General features: G+C 36.7%; 1 protein-coding gene across 11 annotated transcripts in view; it reads right to left on the bottom strand.

Annotated features, from left to right (window-relative positions):
• Positions 1 to 3,474: 3,474 nt before the first annotated feature.
• Positions 3,475 to 26,793, bottom strand: part of LOC127632666 (adhesion G protein-coupled receptor L2-like) — a 151,737-nt gene continuing 128,418 nt past the window's right edge. For 2 of the 11 annotated variants that reach the window (XM_052111386.1, XM_052111387.1), the window contains 6 exons: positions 24,340 to 24,406; positions 18,431 to 18,522; positions 11,426 to 11,594; positions 11,187 to 11,315; positions 10,551 to 10,647; positions 3,475 to 5,444 (listed from right to left, as the gene is read on the bottom strand). In XM_052111386.1, the coding sequence (XP_051967346.1) occupies positions 4,687 to 5,444; positions 10,551 to 10,647; positions 11,187 to 11,315; positions 11,426 to 11,594; positions 18,431 to 18,522; positions 24,340 to 24,406 (1,312 nt within the window). In that variant the 3' untranslated portion in view covers positions 3,475 to 4,686. Of the gene's footprint in view, positions 5,445 to 7,119; positions 7,173 to 8,128; positions 8,147 to 8,984; positions 9,114 to 10,550; positions 10,648 to 11,186; positions 11,316 to 11,425; positions 11,595 to 18,430; positions 18,523 to 24,339; positions 24,407 to 26,793 lie in introns of all 11 variants that reach the window. The other 9 variants (XM_052111388.1, XM_052111389.1, XM_052111384.1 and 6 more) reach the window with 9 other exon arrangements.

The following is a 26,793-nucleotide window of genomic DNA, read 5'->3' as shown; positions in this document are numbered from 1 at the left end:
ATGTTACATATACCTTGTCTTGTTTCTCTGTTGCCCTTTGTCTGCCATTTTTGTCACCTTTGCATTCCTTAGTTTTCACTTTTGTCCCTTGTGTAGCTCCTTAGTCTCTTTGTTAGCTTTCTTGTTCACTTGTCATTGTTTAAGAACTACACTTCCCAGCATCCACCTGCCATCATCACTGCCATTTTGTTCATTGTTCTCACCTGTGTCTTATTCAGTCATCACTCACTGTGTATTTAAGCCCTGCTTTTTGTTCACTCCTTGTCGTTCGTTGTTTGTTGTTAGCCTGGTTTGTGTTCCCTGCCCAAGTTCTCTGTCTTGTTCCTTTGTGTTTAGTTTTCAGTTCTATTTTCCCCATTGAGGGTTGTTCCTTTGTGTTTTTCTTGCTTGTTTATTTAATAAAGTGAAACTGCATTTAGATCCGCATCTCCTCGTCTGCCTTGCTGCTCAAGCGTTACAGGTATTCCTCTCTATTTTGCGGTAGCCTGTCATTCACTCTAAACAGCGATGTACTACGCCATCAGTATGTATCCAATGTGGAAACTCTGATAAAAGGTACCTTGAGTTCTGTAATAAATCAGTCTGTTGTGTCTCTCAGCAGTCATGAGCCTTAAACCTGAAGTTGTAAGTTTAAAGCTGTTTAAAGCTATTTCCTAGTTTTGGTAATTTATTACTAATGAGTGATCACAGAGCACTGTTCTATGTAAAAAGCAGTTATATATATATTTATACAGTTAGTTCCGGTCCTCAAATCTGATTGGATGAGAGACGTTCCATGAGCACTGATGGTGTCTGTGATTGCTCGTATTCCCACTACATTACTTAAGCTAGGACATTGTTTTAACCCTCAGGGGTCTGCGGGTGTTTTGGGCCCTGGAGAAGTTTTGACATGCCTTGACTTTTGTGCTTTTTTCAGTTGCTTAAAAACACATTAATGGCTAAAGTCTGATAACATTCAGCACAAACTGGGCTACAATAATATGTGAGCAATATGTGTGTACATGTTTGTATTTTTGAGAAAATAACGTTTATGCGTTGTTTTTGAAAAAACTAAATGTTTAATTCATTGAAATAAGGCCATATAACACATACTAAACATTTGTTCAAAAGACTTTTGAGAACTGGATCTTGTAGCCTAGAGTTTTTGCTACAAAATTATGTGAAACCATCCTGATCACTCATTCATACAAAACAATATAGTACTTTAACTTTTGTAAGACACTTTTAGTGTTGAAAGCTCATATGCAAGGAGGCGTGACGTTACTTAAAAGTTACATCTTTACATAAGACTTTACTTAATTTTATACCTACACTACCATTTAAAAGTTTTTTAAGAAGTCTCTTCTGCTCACCAAGACTGCATTTATTTGATCCAAAATACAGTAAAAACATTTTGTGAACTCATTTTACAATTTAAAAGAACAGTTTTGAATATATTGTAAAATGCAATTTGTGATCAAAGCTGAATTTTCAGCATCATTACTGCAGTCTTCGGTGTCACATGATACTTCAGAACTCATTATGAGATGTTGATTTTCTAATATGGGCATATTTAAAGTGCATTTTACTCATTTACACCTGAACACATATTTGCAAGCACAAGCATTGATGATAATGAGGCATTTTAAACAATAGATCAAATATATTCTAAACATCCATATAATTTTATATCATATTACATATCATATTTATATCATACATCCATCCATCCATCCATGTTCAACCGCTTATCCGAAGTCGGGTCGCGGGGGCAGCTGCTCCAGCAGGGGGCCCCAAACTTCCATATCCAGAGCCACATTAACCAGCTCTGACTGGGGGACCCCGAGGTGTTCCCAGGCCAGTGTGGAGATGTAATCTCTCCACCTAATCCTGGGTCTTCCCCGAGGCCTCCTCCCAGCTGGACGTGCCTGAAACACCTCCCTAGGGAGGCGGCCAGGGGGCATCCTTACCAGATGCCCAAACCACCTCAACTGACTGAGCATACAATACCATACAGCATACCATATAATACCTGCTTTAGCCAAAACAACATTTACATGTAACTAAAACTTGCTTATTAGGAGATATTTCAAATGTCAATACTCTGAATCCTGGCTGACAAGTCTGGAAACAGTCCCACTATTAAAATATGTACGTTTATATAAAATAGCATGTCAACTAATGAAAACTAAATGACGTACTCGTCCGAAATTGTATCCTCGGCTGGATCAAGTCTCTTCAAAATACAAATGTTCATCGGAGTCCCTCTCTTCTTCTGAGGAAAATGTTAACTCTTCCTTCCTATCCAGGAGTTTCATCACTTGTGTATTGTTACAAACACGCAGTAAAATAAATGAATTGTTTACATCAAACCTCTGAACACAGTCGGGGGCGTTTACCATTTGCCTTGATCATCTCAGCACGTTAGCGTATCTGCTGGTGGGTGGGATCACATTAGAGATAATTAGATGAACTGGTAAAAAATTTACATCGCTTTGTTTCATACAGATTACATTGCAGGAGAATATTTGTTTTAAATTTTAATTGTTTTATTTAAAAGTAGAAATCTTAGCTTTCTTTAGACATAGTTTTATGTTTGTATGATAAGCATTCGTGGAGTTTCAGTTCATTGTTTCAGAAATATGCTCGTGAACACGGAGACTGCTGAAAGCTCACCCTTTTTATTTTCTTTTACAAAAGCACAAGGTTTTGTTGTTATTGTGAGTGTACACAAATAAAAGTAGACCCTTTATAGTCTCTAATGATGTCTTACACGTATCTGTATGCCCCAAAAATGACAGAGTATTTTAAGTTGTTTCCGCTGTAATGACAGAAATATCCAGCAGGACGCGCCGGCGCATCCGTCAACCCCAGAGGGTTAAAAGGCTTTAAATGAACAATTTCAGGATTAAGGCTTATCACAGCTGAGAGACACACCAGACTGTTTGATTACAGAACTTGAGGCATTTACCGAGTTTCCACATTGGATACATACTGTTTAAAATGGTGGATAACACTGCTATTTCTATAGTTAATGACTCAGTATACTGTTGGGAGATTTCAAAGAAAAAACTTTCTGAAGTGCCAAAATTTGAAACGGGACTCTAAACTTCATAAACTGCTAATTAGCTTGTAATACCCCAGTGCTTTGCCCTCTAGCTATAATGCAGCAAACAGTTCTAAGGCTGTTTATGAGGTTTCAAATTGCAGTTGATGTATCAGCTTACAGTGCTTTTCACATTAATGTGCATCACAAAGAACATAAACACACCAAACGCAGAGATAAAACAGAAATGACAAATATGCTCTCAAATTATAAGCTGGACTCTCGATTTCTCAGACTCCTTGTTTTGTGCACACAAAATGGTAAACAGACACAAACACACACTCATATTACCAATCACCAGTGAGTAACTTAAAAAAAATTCATTAACATTCGTTTAGACAAAAATTCACATTTATTTATTAAACAATTTTTTAACTTTACATCCTTTGTAGAGATGGGCTCCTTAACACGTTTATCAAAGACAGGTTTCTTAATTATGCTATTGAGAATGAACTACATAGGCCAGTGCTGTAAAATATTCACAAAAGATTTGCAAAGTATTTTCTTTTTAAATAATAATGTAATAAATAAATATCCAACCCCAGCTGCAGTAATGCGTCTTTTAAGAAGAAGTCCTCTTCCATGCTCCGATGTGACCTTGGGTCGCTACATTATTCTTGTTTTGCACAGATTTGCACAAAATAAATTTGTGCAAGGCACAACATCCTCCGAATCTAACCAAAACTAAATGATCTGAAGCAGCTAAATAATTTCCATGGACAGAGGAGAAAGTTTTTTGTAACATACATTTGGTCATCCACTGTACGCATCATAAACACTCTTGAAAACGTTTTAACACAATCATATTTTTAAAAACTCTTCATTTGTTTTACATTTAGGATTGTTGTTATTTATTTTATATCAATGTATTTTACACAGTCAGTACAACAAAATATATATTTTGTTCTTCGTTATATCATCATTACCTTAAACAGTTTTGCGTACGAGAAAACATAAGGCCTGGGGTTTAATTGTTAGTGATCACAGGGGAATTTGTTATGTTGTGAAGGATATTAATGATTCTGGGTATTAAATTCTCTCTGACCAGGATAATCTCTGCATGTATTGAGGGTCCTGTATATCATTTTTATTTTGTATGTAATCCAAAAAAAATAAAAATTCAAAAGAGAAATGCGAACATATGTACAATCTTTGCAAAATGTATGCACTGGAATTATTTTTATTTTTTGGCTTATTTTTATTTTTTCATGTGAAATTATATTTCTAGAACCAGGCCAACATGGAATCTGTCCCGAAGCAGTCCACAGAAAGAACGAATTATTAGGCTAATTCAAATTTGACTTCAGCTACCAATAAGACTGTAATGTTCTTAGCTCTGTTTATCACCATTTTAACCTGCTTAAATCTGTTATACATAATCCAGCAGATTGTCCACCAAATTCAGCATACAAAATTTGCTAAAAAGTCTGTAGATTCCATCTAGGGTTGCTGTCATTTATTAGACAACAGTGTTATATCTCCGGCATGTGTGCAGTTATGTGGGAGGCTAAAAACTGTAAAGATCACTCTGCTGTCAGTGGATGGACGGGCTGTGTACATGGTGGGCGGTGCTTAAAGTTAGCAGTATAATGAAAACCATTTTAAAGGCTTGTGACCAGCTGCATTTGTCCATCTCGTACGCCCACCTCGGGGACACAGTCATCTTTAGAGACTGGTATGATGAGGCCCTCAATGCTGTCCCTGCTCATCTGATAGTATGCATGCAGCTGTTGGGCGGACTCCAGATTGGGCATGCTTTTATAGTAAACGTCTTCGTTCTGACTGTGTTTTGAGGGTGAGATTTCCTGACCAATGTCCAGGCTGTTCTCTGAGAATGGTGAGTCTCTGAGGTTTGGCATGCTGGTGTACACCAAGTCTTTGTTAGGGGAGGGCAGGGTGGTCTCGGCTGGAGGTGGGTGTTGGGCAACAAAGCCGTGGGTTTGCGAAGTGTCCGTGTCGGCCCTCTCTCTCTCCTGCATGGGGTATAGGAGTGAGTGAGTTCGCTGGGGGATGAGGGGGGCTTCTAGTGTGTGGGGGTGGGTGTGGTGCAGCCCAAGACCACCCACCTCGCGGTCCCCACCCACTTGCACCAAGGAAGACGTCTCTGTGATGACAAGCTCCTCCCCTCTGCCAATACCTGCCCCCTTTTTGGTGCTGATCCGAGACTCGGCGGCCATGAGGTTGTTGTGCACGAGTTTAGAGATGATCATTTTCTCGAAGGCCGTGTCGTTGAGACTCAGCCCGCATTCCATCTGCACGCCGTCGCTGTAGTTATGAAGTGAGTAGCTGTTGTTAAAGTTACCGTTGAGTGGTAAAGTACCAAATGTATTTGTGTCTCTGCCGCTGGTCACCGAGTGTCCTGCAACAACATGACAGAACAAATGAAGTTAGTTTCTTCTACTTCAGCAACTGCAACATATTTCTTTACATTTAATGCTGTTTAGGACTCATGTTTGCATCAATTTTAGCGGATGAAAACATTTGTAAATCTCTAGAATTTACAGTAAAAGATAAACTACAGTAACTAAGCATTAGGGACAATTTTGTGCTTGGATTTCAGCACAAAACCTTGCACACTGCATTAACCAGGCACTAAATTTGAAATGCCATGATTTGCTAATCATTGGACCTAATTCATGAATCACAAGCAGAACAAATGCCAATATTAATTGTGCTAAAACCATTCATATTCATTTAATTCACTGCAACAATTTATGAATGACTTGCACAGTAATTTGTTCTGCTCCTAGTTCATGAATAAGGCCCAGTGATTAGCAACTCATGGCATTGCACATTTAGTGCCTGGTCAATGCAGGTTTTGTGTTTTTAGCAAATTGGTAACACTTTACAATAAGGTTCCATTTGTTAACATTAGTAAATGCATTAGATATCATGAACAAACAATTAACAATATATTTTTTACAATTTTTTTTTAATCTTTGTTATTTAATAAAATACAATTTTTCATTATTAGTTCATTTTAGTTCATATTGCATTAACTAAATACTATATAACTTTTGATTTAAAAATGAAGTTGACATAAACATTTAACTAAGATTAATAAATGTTTACTAAGTATTGTTCATTGTTAGTTCATGTTAACTAATGTTGTTAACTAATGTTAACAAATGGAACCTTATTGTAAAGTGTTACAAGATCATTATTTTCAGTGAATACATACGTCCTTTCAATGCAAACTAGGCACATTAAAGAATACGCCCATTCACAAAAGTCAGCACTATTTACCTGGCACAATTAATGTTGCACTATTTACAGTCCACTGCAAGCAGGCAGGAAACACATTTTATTTAAAAAGATAGGTTTGTGTACATTTTCTAGTGATCATGGTAGCATTAATTGATTAATGATGGAGTGCTAAAACTGGGCATATACTCTATAGCCAGTGTGTATTTGAGTGCACTTTAAAGATCCCATTCATGAGCTTGGATTGCAGCAGCAATGGCTGCCTTCTGCACAACAGAGCAATCAGAACTGACCCCGCAAAATGGGGAATGGTGTGGTGCAGAATTGCATTCAACTGACTTAACGGCAGTTTGCGTTGTTACCTGCTTTCCATATTAATTAATTGAATCAGTAGCTCTAACAATGCAGACAGTGTATGCAATTAAACTACGCAATTCTTGGTAAATGCATTCTTGGTGAATTCACACACATTTAGGGTTAGAATTTTTCACAATAAAATGATTTTGAAATATTGAAAATGAATGATTTTGAGGTGTTGATTCCAACTACATCCCAAACAACATTAAAAATTATTGAGCAATATTCAAATATCAAAGACACAAATGACAAAGAGCGGCACAGATGTGTATTAACAGATGGGAAAGCAGTGACACTCACAGAATTAATCATCAACAGCTTTTATTTGAGGCAATGAAAAATGTTGGGTGGAGGGGTTGAAACAAAAGCAACACAAAATAAAGCCAAATTAGAAAATTCACAAACAGCCATTTTTCACACTATAGGGAGTGAATGTAAAAAGAGCATCCAACAGACAGGAGAGAGAAACTCACTCTGAACAACTCACATCAAGTCTGTCTGTTCAGGCCAGCAGACCTGAGCGCTGCTGATGAACGAAAAGAACACAAAACAAAAGGAGAAATGATTTATTTTAACACACGATGATTTATCATTTACGCAAAAAAATTAAAAGAAAGAAAATTACAACATTGGCACAAGCAAAGGGTTCAGCAAATTAAATTAACATCACAATTAAGGCCTTTTCCCCCAGTTAAATGTCACAGTTGGGTTTGTTTGCTGGACTATGGTTCATGTGGTAATTTGAGCTCATTTGTGCGATGAAGGATGGACACAGGTCCATGTGAGATAAGATAATCTTCAACTGCATCTTTCGAGAGCCCACCGGTGGGCGGCTAAGACGCAGTCACTCACAGAACCTCTCCAAAAAAAAAAAAAAAAAGACAAGACAAAGGAATGAGATGGCAAATTGCAAAAGAAGGAGGGTAATTTGAGGAATTGGAGTCTGAGAGCTATTTTGTCTGGATATAGAGACAGAAGGGCTAAAGAAACAAGAGCTTTTCTTTGATAGAATTCTTCATTAAAGACAACTCATGAACAGACATAGAAATGTGTTGAAGAAGAAACATAATAGGAGGCTTACAAATTGATTGTGGCAGACAATACAGGTAAAACTACCTGTATGATGAATCCGACCCAGTGTCCAATTTTCTCGATTCTCAATATTAACTGAGACGTCATTAAACAAAGAGAAAAGGCACTCTAACACTGTTTTCAGAAAAAAGTATCTGATCATAATGATGCATGTACATTTCAACTTCAGGAAAATCGTAATTGTGTGCGCAATGTGAATGCATCGTGATGAGAGTTTCGGTTCAAATCTGAAACGATCGACCGTTAACATTTCCTCATTCTAATGATTTTTGGAACATGTGCAGACAGTATGTGGATGATCTGATGAGCACTAAGTGTGTGAGTGTTCTGTTTGTAAATTCATGGTAAAACAATTACATTTAATGGGCAAATTTAAAACTGATTGCATACTTGTCTCTCTGTAGGTCACTGGGTGTATGCAGGAAGGAGAAAAAGAAAACAACAATTGAACGGTTACCAGTGTCATGCCATTAAAAAAGTCAGATGTTAAAGGTGAAGTGTGTAATTTCTGTGGTACTAGTTTCACAAAACAGAATTGCAAAAATAATGACAAACAAGTTTCCTGAACACTCACCCCATCTACCATTGGTCCAAAATAACATACAGTATAATCCTGACACAAACTTGTGGCATTGGTTAAGCCAATGTTGCTATGTCGGGCTGATTAGGATGCTCAAACAAAGAAAGCAATGTTTTGAAACTGCAACGGAGCCACAATGTTTACACTTTCAGGGGGAATCAACCAAGAATTGGCTAACAAATGTATCTGTGTATTAAGCTGGAATATGAGGTAGTATTTTACCATTGAAAACATTTCACACATCACCTTAAAAGATGCAAATCAAATCTTATATATAAATAAAATAATATTCAAAATAAAATAAAATAAATTTTACGTACAAATCACAATAGGTTCAGTAAGAGTAGATAAACCCCTGTGCTGTGAAATCACTAGTTATTTATAGCTAGTATAGATCTATATTTTCACTCTAAATTAAACTATAAGGTGCTTTGAGCAATGCATCAAATAACCTCATCGATATCTTTACAAAGAGGAAAAAATGTTCACCATATGATTCATTTTCCACTTTCATACACATAGCTTAATATTTGTAATCTGAGTGTTTTCTTAGCACAGATGGGCCGATACTACATAGTACTCTGCAAATACTCACAGTACTGAATTATATCACATGGTGCATGTATCAAAAGAGTAAAAGGGAATGTAGTGGATTAGTAGTCACACCTGGAGAGTGAAAGACTGGTACCGTTGGTGTGTTACATACGATAGTTTCAGCCAGTAAGGTGTTGTAGGGGTTATTAGTGCCTTGTGGTCTCAGAAGAGGGTTAGTAAGAAGATAATTGCCCGTCATTCCTGAAGCAACAAAATAAAAGAGGACAAATAAGATTTTTAAGACCTCTCAAATACACTTGTTGAAATGTCTAAATGGATATAATTGTATATTTGGTCTGGAAGTATTTCTAATTCAGAAAAAAAAGAATATATACAATATATATAAAAAAATTCTTACAAATGTTTATATGCCTATAATTACAGAAAACATTTAAAGTAAAAATGCTCTTATGTATTAGTATATTGTTAACTGCTTCGGTAACTACTGGTAACTACTTAATATATATAGCAAATACATAATATATATAGCCTATATATATTGTAATATAACTGTAAAATACTGTAAATAATATGTATCTTGGAAGTTAAAATTATGAATCACAATATAATATACAGTTGAATTCTTTATCATATTTAAAAAGACGTAAAATTATGTTTACTGCAAGAAAAAATTATAAGTCACCTTTTAATGTATTGTGAAAAAACAAGTGTAAAAATATGTTCCAAAATGTCCCTGTGTGATTAATCACATTTGATCATATTTTAAATAGTAATATTTCTCATGTTGTCATATATGCCTGATTTATTTATTTTACAGTGAGTCTTACTGTAAGATTCAACAGCAACAGCGGCCTCCAGTTTTTATCGTAAAGACACTGAAGTTTAGGATACATAAAAGCATTTTTTATTTATTGTTTTTTATTTCATATAAATGTTTTGTTTGGATTATTGTTTTGCGATTGAATGCATGCATAAAAGCAGTCTGAGTGTTTTAGTGCAAGGTAAAGAAAATGGCTCTAAATAATACAGCCTTACTACGGGTCATCTAGAGATGAACATCATCTTCACATTACATGTATTTCGGCCTGCGCTAAATAATACATGGCAGTTTTTCCCCCCTAAATCCTTGAATTACTGACCGTGGGCATATTCTCTACTGGCTATGTAAAACAGGCCCAAAATGAGCCTTTTTTTTTCTTTTGGTTACTTGACTTGCAGTATCTTTTAATGGACATTCTATTTCTTTCTAAGACATTTGATTGCACGTTCCTGGTCTTATTGTGAAAATTTTGGTGGTGCACATTAATTCAAAGAATGTTCTTGTCCATTAATACTAATACACATCTAATACATGCCTAATTTGACTTGGCCACTGAAAATAAAAAAAAAAATAAATAAAAAATCACTGTTAAAATTGTAAAGAGTTAAATTGTATATAAATTACACTGTGTCACTTCTACCACTCAAGTTCACTAAAATTCAATTTTGTCCTCATTACAACTACTATGAGGTGTGCAAAGATTACAATATTATTGGATGCTAGAGGTTTGATTAAATATGAAATAAATTAAATATTATTGCTAGATATGCTCAAACAGATTTAATTAAACATGGCTGGATGCTGATTGTATATCACTGAGTCTCATTCATGACACATTAAAACTGTGTCTGACTGACCTTGGTTGAGTGTTGAAGTGCTGTTGATGTCTCCTGAGATGAATGAGGACTCAGACTGTTTCCTGACTGTATCATTCCACATTCTTCTGATTCGACTCTGTTAGATGAACAAACATCGGTGAAACAATGATATCTATTTTTTGCTCAAGACAAAAAAGTTGCATGTTACATCTTTTTCTGGTATGCATTTTAAGAAACGTAAAGTACATTTTAATTATATTCACAACATTGTTTATTATTATTGTGGTAAATCTGGTTCCATTTAAAAAAAGCAAAAAAGAGCTATATGCAATTTATGCAATACCTGAACTCTTACTAAATATACTATATTGTACAAAACGATTGCTGCAATGCACTAAAACATAATGCACTGCAATGTAATGCATCATAAATCTTAAATGAAATCTTAATTTAAAACAATTCTGAGTAAACTATGATCGTCTGTCTTACAGCTGCACAAACAAAACAAAAAACGTATGAAAACATACATTAATGATCCGTGCTGCATTCCTTGTGCAAATGGAAGTACTCATAGTTTCATTTCACTCCTAAGTGAAATGTGTCTCATAACTGAATGTCATATAAAAAAAAAAGCTGAAATGAAAACAAAGGAAAATGGGTCAGTAGTCTTTTTACCTGAGTACCGGAGGAATAGAGAGCGCTTGTCCGTGTTGTCGGGGTCTTTGTGGAATTGTGCGAGCTCTCTGTCGGGATCCTGCTGCAGCAGTACGTGTGTCGGAGGCATTTGCTGTACTCCCTCCGAACCTGCAATTCAAAGGAATGTTTTTTTTTTTTTTTTAAGGTGAACAAGTTAACTAGTTAAATTGGCTGCTGCCACAGCTCTAGTGGAACAATATATTTCAGGAAACACTTACTTTCTTCTGAAGAAGGCAGTGGAAGGTGAAGATAAACATGCCCTGGAAAGTGTTGAAGATGGTGAAGAGATACGCTAACAGAATGGATGACTCACTGATGAAAAACAAACCAAACGACCAGGTCAGGCCCAAGAGACACAGCAAAGCGAAACTGCCCATGACCCACGACCTTCAAGAGCAAATAAAAGAAAAACACACCAAGCTATGAAAGAGGGAAATTTGCTGCAGCATAGAAAATAAAATTATTACAGCAATACATTTACAATATTAATACAATATACATCAAATACAGGCCCTGAAAACCATTTGGACTCAGCACAAGTAGATGGGAACTGCAGTGGAACATATCGCTAGAAGTTAAATCAATCCCATATGAAAAGGGGATTATCATAAATAAGGTTTAATCAGTATTGAGGCACTGGAGTGTGGAGTTTAAAAAAAAAAAGAATTTGTGCATGCCACACTTCTGGGTAAAGACGCATGATAGTGGGCTGCATTCAGACGAAGGGGAAAGAAAAATAAGAGTAATCATCTTTGATTGGTCCATTTAGTGGAGAAGGTGCTGACAACTGGTCTCCGCTGGCTAAAGAAACCAAAGAGACAGAGCTAGCATTCATCAGAGGAGAGATGAACAGAGATCTGAGAGTATGAGGACAGGAGGATTAAATGTATAAGGTGTTTGTGGGAATTATGGTTTAAGGACATTGATGTATGAGGTGTTTGAGGATAAGGCATTGGGGTATGATGCTATTGGTATACGACGGTAGAAGGGCATTGCAGTACAAGAGTATAAGGGTATGAGTAAACAGGAGTATGAGGAGTATGAGGAAGTTTGAGGGTATGAGGGGTTAAGATTATAGAGGCACTGGAATATAGTGTCTTAAGGAGAAAGGGGAATTGTTGTATGATTGGTTTGAGGGAATAGGGGCCTTTGGTGTTTGATGATATAAGGATGTTTGAGGGTACAAGGACATTGGGGTATGAGAGGTTTGAGGGTATGAAAGTGGTTGAGGTTTAAGGGTTTAAGAATAATGGTTTAGAAAGTGTTTAATAATATAACAGAATTTGGTTATGAGTGGTTTGAGGGTAAAAGGGCATTTGGGGTTTGAGGGTATAAGGGTATTGGGGTATGAGGGGTTTGAGGGAATAGGGGCCTTTGGTGTTTGATGATATAAGGATGTTTGAGGGTAAAAGGGCATTTGGGGTTTGAGGGTATAAGGATATTGGGGTATGAGGGGTTTGATTAATAAGGGTGTTTGGGGTTGAGAGTATAAATGTAAATGTGTACGAAAATGTATGGTGTTTCATGGTATGGGGGAATTTGGGAATGAAGAGTTTGAGGGTTTAATGGCATTGGGGTATGAGGGTTTTGATGGCATAATGGCATTGGGTTATAAGGGGTTTGAGGGTACAAGGGAATTAAGGGTTTGAAGGAATTTGGAATTTGAGGGTTTAAGTGCATTGACTATGAGGGGTTTGCGGGTATAAGGACACTGGGGTATGAGGGGTTTGAGGGTATACGTGTTTTTGGGATATAAAGGTATAATGGCATTTGGGGTTTCAGGGTATAAGGGCACTGGGTTATGTAGTGTTTGACAGTTTGGGGTATTTGGAGATGAAGAGCTTGAGGGTATATGGGCATTGGGGTATGAGGGTTTTGAGGGTATAAGGCCATTGGATAATGAGGGGTTTGAGGTTATAAGGGTGTTTGGACAACACATTCTCACCCCGACTCGTCACATACGGACGCTTCGGGCAGATTCGTCACATATTGACGCGCCGGGTATACCTTTGGCGTCATTTTTCGACGCGCAGGGCAGTCCGATAGACTTCTATGTATCTCCGCGAACCGGAGCGTGTAGCATTGAAATGTCACGTCTCGGGTAAGCTCACGCCGCGAACGGGTGGAGAGTCGACACCGCGATAAATAACAATCAAAAGGAATAGGCTACAATGGCCCTCCAACTGGTTTTTGAGGTTTAAAACCCCGGACACGTCGTAAAATGACGCCGTTCTACATATCTCCGAACCGGAGCGTGTACCGTTGAAATGTCACGTCTCGGGTAAGCTCACGCCGCGAATGGGTCGAGAGTCGAGACCGCAATCAATAAAAATCAAAAGGAATAGGCTACAATGGCTCTCCAACTGTTTTTTTATGTTTCGAAACCGGACGCGTCGTAAAATGACGCCAAAGGTACACCCGGCGCGTCAATAAGCGACGCCGAGTTGGGGTGTGAGAATGTGTTGGTTTGGAGTATGAAGTGTTTGAGAGTATAGGGGCATTTGGGTATGAACATTTTGAGAATTTATTGGCAATGGAGTATAAGGGGTTTGAGAATATAAGGGCATTTAGATTTGAGGGCATTTTGAGTTTGTGGGTTTAAGGATATTTGGGGTATGAGGATTTTGAGAGTTTAAGGACGTTGAGTAATGAATAGTTTGAGGGTATAAGGACATTTTGGGCTTGATGTATTAGGGTATAAGGGCATTAGGGTATGAAAGGTTTGGGGTATGGAAGTGTGAAGAGTATTAAAGGTGTGAAGTGTATGAAGAATTTTAGAGGTTTGTTGGTATGATATGTAGGGATTTAAATCATAAGGATTTAACGATTCCAGTTCTGATCCATCTGAACAGTTCCAGTTCCTTAATGATTCCATTAATAAATCTTATAGTATTTTTGAGAAAGAAATATTTGGAAATAAGATTTTTTATTTATTTTATTTACTGCCCCCAGTAGTCTATTTTCAAATGCTAAGGAGTTTTAAACAGAGTAGATATAACAAATCAGATATTCAGAAATAGCACTACACTGGTAATGGTGTATGTTTTTGATTCACTAAAAAGAACCTGCTCATCCGAGTCATTTGTTTGGGAATCCAACAACACTTGTAGTGCTCTATGTTTCACACTGTAGATTCAGAAGCGGGGTAAAGCTGGCACGAAATTGCACAATCGAGAACCATTAATGGAACCGAATGGCATGAAAATCATACAGTTCTATGATTTTGTATTTGTTTTTAAATGAGAAACAGTTCTCAGTTCCAAAACCGTAAGAGGGGTATGAAAAGGATGAGGGTATTAGGTGTATGAGTTTCATAATTCTGTTATGAGTTATAGTGTATGAGGGGATATAACTAAAATAATGGATTTGAGGAATATGAGGGTACAACTCTTTAAGGGGTAATATGGATTTGAGGGTATTAAGTAAAGGTACAATGTATGACAGTCCAGGCGGCATAAAAATGAAGAAACAAGTTAAGGTAAAGACAGACAGACAGACAGCACAAATGTGCAGCACAGGGCGACGACGCTTCTGGAAGAGCCCAACAAACAGACAATAAAATGATGGTTAACAACCATGAGGCTGTGGTAAACATGTCCAGGTAGCACTCTTACTTGATAAATGGTTTATTATCTTCATAGCTAGAGAGCATGGCCAGCAGAGGAGAGAGACAACATTAGATCAGGCAACTCAGTTTCATTAGTATTAAAGTCCAAATTCAAGAATTCTGAAGTTAAAAAGAAAGAAGCAAATTAAGCTAGACAGATTAAAAGAAGAGTTAGATTTTGCCCTCAGCTGTATAGACAAAATATGAATAACACATTTGATGATTTCATGATACAACCTTTTATAAACTTTACTGCCACTGTAACGTGTCTCTCTACAAATAGACAGCCAAAAGAACACGTTTGATTAATCCATGCTGTTGTGTGCAAACCCGACTTGCCTGACAAGACTAAAGAGGGTTCTCTCAGGTCAAATGTGCTTTGCCTTTTTACAATATTTAAAGTGGCAGCAATGTTATATAAGCAGTCTTATACTGTAAGTTGTGATGCACAGTGAATCTTACCCAGGCAAATCAGATTTATAATAACCATCACAGACATAATAATACTGGTTTGGGTAAGAGATTAGAGAGAGAGAGAGAGAGAGAGAGAGAGAGAGAGAGAGAGAGAGAGAGAGAGAGAGAGAGAGAGAGAAAGAGAGAGAGAAATAGAAAAACAACAACAAATGGGAAACAGAGAGAAACAAAAAGTAATGCTGAAGATTAGCACGCTGAACATGCAACATGCTGCAATGAAACCAGAGTTCAGTGGATTGTTTCATCTTGCCCTTTGGTGATGGGTGGAGAGAAATTTAGACACCATATGGCCAACACAATCCCCTGAGCAACATATTTTGTGTAGTGTGTTCTTCATGTTTATATCAAAGTTAAATACAATAAACCATGCATATTTCCCCACTGGCTGTGTGTGTAATGTTTGAAAAATCACATTAAATGCAAGCAAACTGAAAGATATAAATTCACAACATATTAAGCCCTGAATTTTTTCAACAAAAAAAGGAGGTGCTTAACCTCCAGAAAATGTTGACTGTGGATCTCATGATGTCAAGTATTTTTTTTAAACATCTCATAATTGCATATGACGTCTGCAATTTTTACAACCATGCTACCAAAAGTGGGACTAAATACAGTGTCCATGTTCAATACATGTCTAAATTACATTACATTTTAAAACACTGATTTGTGCGATTTTATTATTTTCTGGCAATAAACATTAAATAAATATCAAAATTAAACAGATAAAATGTATAATTTTTTGAAAAATGTTTGGGATCAAATGTTGGCTAATAGTTGTACATTTTTCAAATACCATAAATGAAATAATAATTATAATAATAATTATAATAATAAAATAATAATGAATGATATAATAATACATTTTTTATAAAAATTTTTTTTTACAATATCTTGGGTAACAGGGTTCATTGGTCTGACCAAAGCAGTCAAGCACTATAAAAAAATAAATTAAAAAAAATGCAACGGCAAGAGAGCTATACTATTTTATTTATATAAATTTATCAATCTAAATCTTGATGTGATCCTTCCTCATGATCACACAAAAAGTTAAACTGTGATGAGACTGCAGTATATCAAACATTATACCACAATTAATCCTTAAGATTTCCAACCCAGCATACAGGTACATCCTTAAACCATGGTGACACTCAAAATGACATTAAACAATAAAAAAAGAAAACATAAACCCACATAGTGGGGTTCAAAAATCTATTTCATAGTCTACTCGAAATATAAATGAAACCTGGAAATAAAGTTTTAGGATTTTGCAGGTGCGATTCACCGAAAAGGGCTAAATAGTTGATCAGCTTGTGATGCGCGAATGGCATGCACACACAGCACAAGTCTCTTTATTAGTGTTTAGTCGCCCATACAGCTGATGAAATCATGCTGCGGGACATGAGGAAGGATTACATCAAGATGTAAATTGGAATACAGGTGCGAAAAACTTTCTCGCTGTTGCTTGCATGTTAGTGATTACATGATTACAATCAGCTCCGTAATATAAGAAATATTTAAGATTCCACACAATTTCGTGATCAGTAATCAAATTCATTTTGAAACAAAAGCACAGGTTTTCTTATCATAATCATCGGGATTTGAATTTTTTTTTTCACTCAAACTGTTATGCAGATAATATCATTTGTAATGAAAAATTATTAAATTAGGAAAAATTCTAAATATGTGTGGGCTCAAACTTTGGTAAATCTGATACATGGTTTTTCGGCACAGCCATTGACCAGGAAAATAAAAAATGGCACTCCGTGTCAACAAGGTTGCTGACCCCAGATGTAACATAATTGTTGAAAGTGTCATAAACACATACATCTCACTTTGGAAGTCTAAAACTTCTAATAAACATCTGTAATATAAAAATAATTAAAAACAATAAAAATATGTCAAACTTTATCAAGTAGTAGCAGTAAGACATCCATTGCCGTGCCAGGAGAATGAGTCAAAATAGAGCTGTGTGGTCAACCAATACACACAGTAGTGTTTCCATGTTTTATGGGGACTTTCCATAGACATAATGGTTTTTATACTGTACAAACTTTATATTCTATCCCCTAACCCTAACCCTACCCCTAAACCTAACCCTCACAGAAAACTTTCTGCATTTTTACATTTTCAAAAACATAATTTAGTATGATTTATAAGCTGTTTTCCTCATGGGGACCGACAAAATGTCCCCACAAGGTCAAAAATTTCGGGTTTTACTATCCTTATGGGGACATTTGGTCCCCACAAAGTGATAAATACACGCTCACTTTTTCTGTACTTTTCTGCCACAGGAAGAGATCTCCCTCTTTCCAAAAAGAAACACATGGAAGTGCTTACACACACACACACACACACACACACACACACATATGTTGGTCTACCTATCATTATGATGACTTTCAATAGACATAATGGTTTATGTCTATGTTCTCATAAACCACATTTATAGCATTATACCTTTGTAACTACCAGTTTGTAACCTAAAAAAGTGTCCTCGTAAACCACATAAGCATGCCCACACACACACGCACACACACACAGGCACACACACACACACACACACGCGTTTGTGCAGCTATCCTTATGAGGACTCTCCATAGACATAATGATTTTATACTGTACAAACTATAGATTCTATCCCCTAAACCTAACCCTCACAAAATAAATTCTACTTTTTTAAATTAAAAAAATCATTGTTTAGTATGATGTTTTACGTGATTTGAATTATGGGGACACTAGAAATGTCCTCATTAACCACATTTATAGGATAATACCCCTATAATCACCCCCCACACACACACACACAACCTGATGATTTCTGCTTTCCCAGCATTATCTGATAATGTTACAAAAAGAACGGTTCAATGGAAGCATGGAAATATGATCCTTTACACAAAGGTGAAAATTAATTAGTGATTTAAAATGCTTTAAAATCCAATAACAGTTTCTTTCCAGGTTTAAATTAGATTTTGAATCACAGATTTTCAATGTGGACTATTGAAACCCACTGTACAATGTAACCAAGGACTGATGTCTCTTCCCGTCCTCCATTTCAGCTTCACAATGTTTCTTCATTTTACTGTGTGGTGGCACACTTTGACTCCACATGAACAGAAATATTGAATACAATATTGTGACTTACTTGATGTGCTCTAGTCTGCTAGAATCGGGTTTCAGCGTTGTGGAGTGTTTCATCATTTTGCACATTGTGATGAGCAGAAAGACAAGATTGAGCTGTGAGAAGAAAAAAAAATTTAAATAATCAAAATAAATTACAATAAAGATTAGAGAAGTGATGTTTTATAGAGAGCATTAATTGAAAACAGCCATCAAAGTCTCCCTTCAGCCAGTGCCTAATAGGCTACAATGACCATCTGGTATATTGCGGGACAAAGCCAAGATGACTGGCGCCAAATTCAGTGTCATTATATATCAATACAAGAATGCAAAAAAGCAATAAAACCATTTAACTGCAGAAAGAAAACACAAATAGTTCAGAGAAGCTCAGAGACCGCACATGAGGAAATGGATATTTGAGATTTGCTAATGGAAGAAATATACATTACAGTCAAACATTTGAACACATTTAAATTAATTTGTTTCTCATGATTATAAAACCTTTTGATCTAATGCCTAATGTGCTTGAAATGAGTGTTGTTGATACAGTACATATTTGTGACAGAGCATGATTTTCTATGTAAAATTAAATTGTAATTGTAATTAATACTAATTAATTAATTGAATTGAGTAAATAACCTAGAATATAACTTTTAGTTAAAAAGATAAAGTATATCTTTGCTCAGTTAAAAAAAAAGACAGCAGGAATCAATGAAATTGTCCAAGAGTGTTCAGCACATTTAGCTAGATAAAGAATTTCAAATATGTTCAAACGTTTAAATGGGTAAACAAACCTCTGTTTCTTTCACATGAAAACATTCACAATAAAGCAGCAGGAACATTGAAGACATATTTACACACACTTATACAATGAAACACACTCCATGAGAAAGACGTAGTAACAAGCTAAAGTAACGTATTGGTCATACTTTATCGTGTACAGTGTAAAATGACTTCCCAATAGCTACACTCGTCATGTATTACACCCATGTGTTTGGGAAGACAATGTGGTGACGGAACATTTTCTGGTCTAAACCATTTTTTGGAGCACAAACAAGTGAGGACATAGCAGTCTATCATTTGTGGTGTCACCGAGCTCAAACGAGCTCTTCAACTCCTCGTTCGGCCACACAAGCTCATTATTCCACCATCAAAATAGTGATGGTGATCAATATCATGCATTTCATGCAATCAACCGCCATGACTTCTCAGAGTCATTAAAGTTCAGAGAGTGATCCTTCTATAGAACGGGCATTTGCATTTGTGTCCCTCATTTACATATGTGTTAAAATTAAACAATGAAAATAGCTGATTTTTTAGCCAACTAGCCAACTTTTACCCTGTATTGCTATAGAAATCTTAGGACTGTCTACACCCCTTTGTTTACAGCTACAGTAATATATGAAAACAGAATACATGGAGCAAAAAGTTCGCATTTTATTGTTACATTCTTTACTCTCACTTATATCAGGTTATGCGTCAACTCTTTTACCTTCACATTTTGAGGTACTACTCTATTCCATAAAAATGAAAGAAAGAAACTCGGTACCACTTTATATTAGGTAGTCTTTAACAATGATGTACAGTACCTAAGTACAATGTACTTATATAATTGTTATTGCATTGTACTTACATTTAAAGTACCTGCATTTGCAACACGTTCTCACTCCCAAGGCGTCAATGACTGATGCTTGTGCAAGAGCCCAGCGCATCAATCTACAAATGCCAAAAGTGCCCTCTGGCATCAGTTTTAAGACGCATACGGCAAGTGCCTTCTTTTTAGTAAGAAACCTTTGATGTCAACTGATTGACGCAATGGACATTGGAATTTTAGCATCATTTAATGATACGTTGGGGTAAAATTTTGTCATCGTGACATATGCATTTCATTTGAAATCAGCAAAATGTATTCACAGTTGTTAAAATTTAATCTATTGTTTATCTGTCTATTTAATCTGTCTGTACACATCCTGCACTGCTGAAGAGACCTGTTTCATTCCAGGTGTATTCAGAGTCTTAAAATAATGTGAAGAACAAACATAAATGTAAGTTTTTAGTCACCGATTGCATTCACCAGGTGTCCGCCGTAACACATGCTGCAAATGTTTCATTCTACCATATTCAAAATTGCTGATTATGCCATTGGCGCTCGCTTGTTTTGTGACAAATTACAACAACCTCAAGTTTGGATTGACATGTATTTTTTAATGAGAAGTGCTAGCAAACTCAGGATGACAGGATGATCGCGGATGATCGCAACTTTATGTACTTTTTCTGCTTGTTACGTCTTTTCTATTGTTGAGAACTGGTTAAGTTTAGGCATAAATGTGCGGATGGGTGCTTAAATATATTTATAAATAGTGTGATATATGTCACATAATGAATATCTAAATGTTTCTTTCATGTTTTATACTGTTGATTATCGGTTGGGTTTAGAAATAGGGTTGGGTTAGGGGATCTAAAATATTACATATGACTGTATAATGTAATATCGCACTAATCTATTTATAAGTATTATAAAACATTGAGAGCCCTGCGATGGACTGGCGACCTGTCCAGGGTGTCCCCCGCCTTTCGCCCAATGTTAGCTGGGATAGGCTCCAGCCCCCCGCGACCCTGTACACAGGATAAGCGGTTGACGATGGATGGATGGATGGATGGATAAAACATTGAGAATAATCACACAAAATAATATTCAAAGATTGATAACTGATATCAACATTTTCTCATTGAATGGGGTTTCTCACCGCGTCAGTGAGTGGACGCCAGTGGGCACCTTTGGCGCCATCATGCAGACGCAGGCGGCTAACTCTTAACCTCTAACTCCTAACCCTACTCCTAAACCTACACATACTGTACCTCAAACTCAGTAGCAGCAAATGTGAATCTAGTGATAATTTTGCAAAACAACATGTAGTTACACAGTAAATACTTTGTATTGTATGTATTTACATAGTAGTTAAAGACACCTAATATAAAGTGTAACCTTTAGGACATAATAATGTTTTCAAGACGTGAACTGTTGAAGGACAATTTAAAGTATCTTCTTTCATTGAAGATGTCTTGTTGTGTTTCTCATTAGGGGACGATCTTATAAAGTCAACCCCTTTACCAAGATTTTGTTTTGTAAATGTCTGATCATCAAAAAGTGAAACTGTCAGCCCTGTTCCCTTTCTAAATGTATTAGTGTAGCTAGAGAGGGCACAATACAATTTATTAACACTTAACAACATTATGTACATGATAGAATGTTTAAAATCTTACAAGAAAGTACTTTTATAATCACCTCATTAAACTGGAAAAGGCACCAATTTCATAGAATGACCCAGAGAGAAAAATGGAGAGAGGACGGAGGCAAGGTTACACCTGGTTTTGTAGCCCCTGTGCCCAAGTTTATAAGCACAGAGCTATAAAAGGCCTCTCACCCCACCGGAATGCTGACAGTGATCTGATGAGAAGAGAGGAACTTAGGACGCTCAGCAGAGGGAGAGGTAACATCGCAAAGCAGCCGCTACACTCCTAAAGCTCCTTGTTCCTGCCAGTCCCATGGGTTTCCTCTGCTTCGGAAAGAACTTTTCCTGAACAACACCCCCCCACCCCTGAATCATCACCACTAGCCAAGCAGAAGATCCTGAACTCCACTTTGGGACACTGGAGAAAGCTGCATGTGTGTGTGTAGGTGCGTGTATGTGTGTGTCTTGAACTTTGAGTGAACCAGATTAAATATTAAAGGTGCAGATGGAACTGTCTGCATGATGCTAACGTGTCATTGTCCAAGTGTGTTTTAAAGTCACTCAATCGCACTAATGGTTCCCAACCATCATTAGCTCCATGTCCTGGTTTTCATGGAGCTCATATGCCTGGTGTCCAAGAGCCGAGAAAACTCGGACTAGCTGTGAACTGCAAGGAGCTCTGAATCGCTGAGGCTAGGGAGCGCAGGATCGAGCATGCTGAAAATAGATGTGGGGTAATGAGAAGCACAATGGGCTTCAACTAATTGAACAGGCGTTCTTTCCCTCTGCATGGCAAAATGAAACTCTGAATAATGAGACTCGTTCAGGCTCTCTCATTGACAAGGACATAGCCGATCTACTGAGAATCAGGGGTCAGGGGTCGGAGGAAACCATGGTCTGGCGGTCCCCTGGGAGGCTGCAGACTTTGTGCTTTATCTAGCATTGTCAAGCAGCCTGAGGACTACGAGTCCTGCTTGCTGTCCGAGTGGAGCACGCGACAATAAATCAGCTTCATAAAGGGTCATGAGCTTTCTACCACTGATGACTGGAACATGTATTCTGATTATCAGCAAGCGCACAAACACATACATCACTCCTCGTCCAGTGCCGCAACGGCCAAATGAGCAGATCTGAGGGCTTATAGCTCTTTTGCAAAGAGTGGCTGCAAATATAGGAATGGCTGCAGCATCTTGTAGCCTGTCAGAGTCTTTTTATAGTCGCTGTTTCTTTTTAACTCTTTGGATTTGAGTGCTAAATGTAATGCAATGTACTGCATATGAGGATCATATTTTCATATATTTTCACTAGAGATAGACTGCTATAACACAAGTAGTCATTACACACAGTATAAGTTTTTTTTTAAATTTTGAATAAATGTTGTGTAACAAATTTTTTAATTTAAATGAAGCAATTTTGTTTACACATTATTTGCTATAATAATATTACATGTATATAGTATGGGCAATATCTTGGCCATCTGCCAACCTGCTCTCTATATAAGAATTGGCATTGGCATTTAAAAACGCATCAGTCGACTACACTTTTGATTGATCTGAAAATCAGATTGTTTATTCTACCTGGCTATTTCAATAATTAAACATATTTTTGTGTTTATATATAATATATAAACACAAAAATATGTTTAATTAGTTTTTATATTGGTGTTAACATGTTTATTAATATTTATATTGGTGTTAACCAGTGTTTGTACTGTTGGTGTGTCTATAAATCAATTTTTAACTTATGTTTCCATGTGCTCTCAGGGTTTGATCCCAAAGTTTTTCCAACAAACAACTTCCATCACAGTTCACCCCAGCATGCAGGTCACCTGGTTTGTTTATACAACCATAAATAATATAATAAAGTCACCCCTCGGCAAACATCTCAATTGTCCTTCGATTTTCAGGAAGACGACACTTTTTCATCCAGAGATTAAAGGGCAAACAGAGAGCCAGACAGATGTGAATGCCACCTGATGTAGTCTTTCTATCTTTCTCTATCTCTGTCTCCCTCAGGCCTACTTCCTCTTAACCTTCCCAATGTAGTCTGAGGCAGTAATCTTTCAGCTTGCAAATAACAGTGTGCTTAAACTGCAGCTGTGTCAATCCGTTGTGCCATATGACCGGTATCTCACGGCAAACAAGTTCAGCACTGTCAGCAAAGTCATTGGATGTTTTTTAAAAGGTTAAGTCACACAAATAAACGTTTTTATTTTGTATTATTTGACTTCAACATTTTTTTCACACTCAGTCTTCATCCCTGCATGGGGTTGTCATGACCCAATAGTTCAAATACGTCCTGCTGAGTAGAGGACAATGTTGTGCTTTAATGCCACATTGAAAAAGCCGCATCATATCAAAACCATCTCTGTAAATAAAACCTTAAGAGCATTTACGAACCTCCCCGCAGGCCTCATCGACAGAGTCTGTCGAGACTGAACCGATCTAAGCAGAAATCAATGAGTTGCAATCTGTTGAATAAGACTGAGGAAACAAAGGCAGCTCGATGTTTTCGCACAAGAGGATTTCGCCAATTATTCTTTAAACAGGGAGACACAGTTCTGCGACCCTAAACTGCACAGAAATATTATTCTCTTTCTTGTTTTTCACATGACACATGCATTCAGCATTCAGTCACATACACACACAAGGCATATACAACCACAAGCAATACAAAGGTTGTCAGAAGTTCCTGAACGTACCATAATAATGAAGGTGACAGGTCCAATAAAACTCCAAATGAAGTGATTGTCCATCCTGAGCCAGCATCTGCAAAAAAAAAAAAAAAATTAATCCCAAGCGATTTGTAGTGCTTGGCCGTGAATGGCCACTATGCCAGCGTGGTTGCCAGGGTGTTGCTATGATGCTGCTAAGTTTTTCTGAGAGCTTTTTTCGTTAGTATGCACTTATGCACTTATTAAGAGTGGTTTTTAGTGCGTTGCTATGTGGTTTAAAAGGTGATATGGGTGTTTGCTGAGGCATTGCTAGGGTATTATAAATAATTTATTCTGTTGTTGCTACATGGTTGCTAAGGTGTTCTGGGTGTTTTAAGTGCATTTGTAGGTGGATACTAAGGTTTTCGGAGTGTTTGTTTGTGCATTGCTGTGCAGTGGCTAGGTGGTTGCTTACTGGTCCATGCCAAAAGAGCCCACCCCTCAAGTCTCTATGATTTTCTGGCTCCTAGATTGTGGCCCCGCCTTCAGTGTAAGTTTATGGGATTTTTCTCCCAATTCTATCATCCACCAAGCGGAAATGATACGGCCAATAACCAAGCAGATCTCTCCTTAACAAGCAGCAGGAATTTAGGGAAGGGTTTCCCAAATGGGATTAGTGAACTCCAGGGGGTTCGTGTGAGCACAATTACCAGAGAGCCTGCGACCATCCGATCTGAAATCACAATGTGCACATTTACATTCATAAGGTTTACACTTTTTAAATACTTGCTGCACAGATTCAAAAATTATTTGTCATTTTGGATATTTTTGTTAAAAATATCACTTTATCCTTGTGCCTCTTGGATAATCAGTCAAAAAAATTTTTTTATATTATTTGAATGAATCTGTTATTTGTTTTGAAGTAATTAGTCGTGACTTTTCTAATAAGGTATTCAGCTTCAGGCACATCCCTACTATGCGACTTCATTCTCTATTCCTGCATGTGCTGCATATGTGTATGTGAGAGTGAGAGTGCAAACGTTTTAATGCCACTGACAGTGAGAAAATGGGTCTTTTTTCATATTTACTCAGATAGCAAACGTAAATCTCAAAGATGTCTTTTTTAGATATTTTCATCTGGAAAGCATTGCATTCTTATTAACGAAATCTTTTAAAAAGGTCAGATTTACAAACATTCTGAATCAAAAACATCTCAAAGACTCATTCTGATAAATGTCTTATTGACATCCGAGAGGAAATGTCTTATAGACGTATTGCAAATAAGCAAACAACCACAAAATACGCCTTCCAGATGTAAACACACACATCAAATAGACGTCTGGGTGATGTACGTGTGCTATCAGGGTAAGTAAATTATGTGCTACTCTCCATACAAGGTTATGACATAATTTAATTACTTTCATTATGAGCAAATCAATCTTTTTTTTTTAAAGTAACATTAGCATCATTAACCTGACATTGTTTGCCCTGTAGTCCTGACAAGCAACCCCTTAAGCAGTACTGTTAACCGCTTAAGCACTGGTTCAGTCCACTGCTGAACCGACTGGTTGAAAGAAGCTTGTGTGTTGTTTAGGCGGCCGGCCACTATTTCATTGCATGGCTGCTAAAACTCTAAAAATATAATGTAACATTTTCTAAAAATATAAATATAATTTTTTATTCCCTATAAATATTTCTAGAAGAAAGGGGAACTTGTACACCCACCTTAGGTTATAATGGTTGCTACAGCCTTTGTTACTGTTATGAAAAGTTATTTATGATTATTTAAAATATATTGGCTATATCAAGATATCAAATGTACATACACAAATTGAATGATATACAGTACTTTTTTAAATGATCAGGAAAATTAAAATAGAAACGACAGATAAAAATAGACAATTTTGCATCTTTTATTTTGTGCATTTTACTACTGTAATAGATAATGATAATACAGTGCGACATTTGGCAAATTAGCAATATATTTGGGCAAAAATGAAAATTATAAATTAAATTAAATTAAACAAAAAATTATATATATACAATATATGTAATAAAGGTTCACTAAAACATTGCCATAGTAAGAAAACAAATAAAGTGCAAAATGTTTGGGAACCCCTGAAATAAGGTAACATTCATGTGCACAGCACAAACGGTGTAGGACAAGGTACATGTTGTTCAAAACTTAACCTAAGTATTAAACATCACTATTTATCATGCACATTGAGAATGGTATCTAGCACTAAAACAAGATTGTGTGGGTTATGTTTCAATGTTTTATACAGGTTGATTCCAGCCATGCATTAGTCTATTAAGCACTGCTCAAAAAGACTAATTTCCTGTAACGGCTCTAGTTTCTCTATTCTGTGACCTCTGACATTATTTATATGATCAGTGTTTCCTGCTAATGTTAAAACTCTCATAGAAACCATAGAAAGATATGAGCCAAATGCAATGCTGCAGGCCTTGCATTCATAACACTATGTGGATGATTCTTTACAA

Source organism: Xyrauchen texanus, chromosome 39 (assembly GCF_025860055.1).
Source record: "Xyrauchen texanus isolate HMW12.3.18 chromosome 39, RBS_HiC_50CHRs, whole genome shotgun sequence".
In the NCBI taxonomy this organism is placed as follows: Eukaryota; Metazoa; Chordata; class Actinopteri; order Cypriniformes; family Catostomidae; genus Xyrauchen; species Xyrauchen texanus.
The sequence above is the reverse complement of the archived record's forward strand: the minus strand, read 5'-3'. Positions and strand labels throughout refer to the sequence as shown.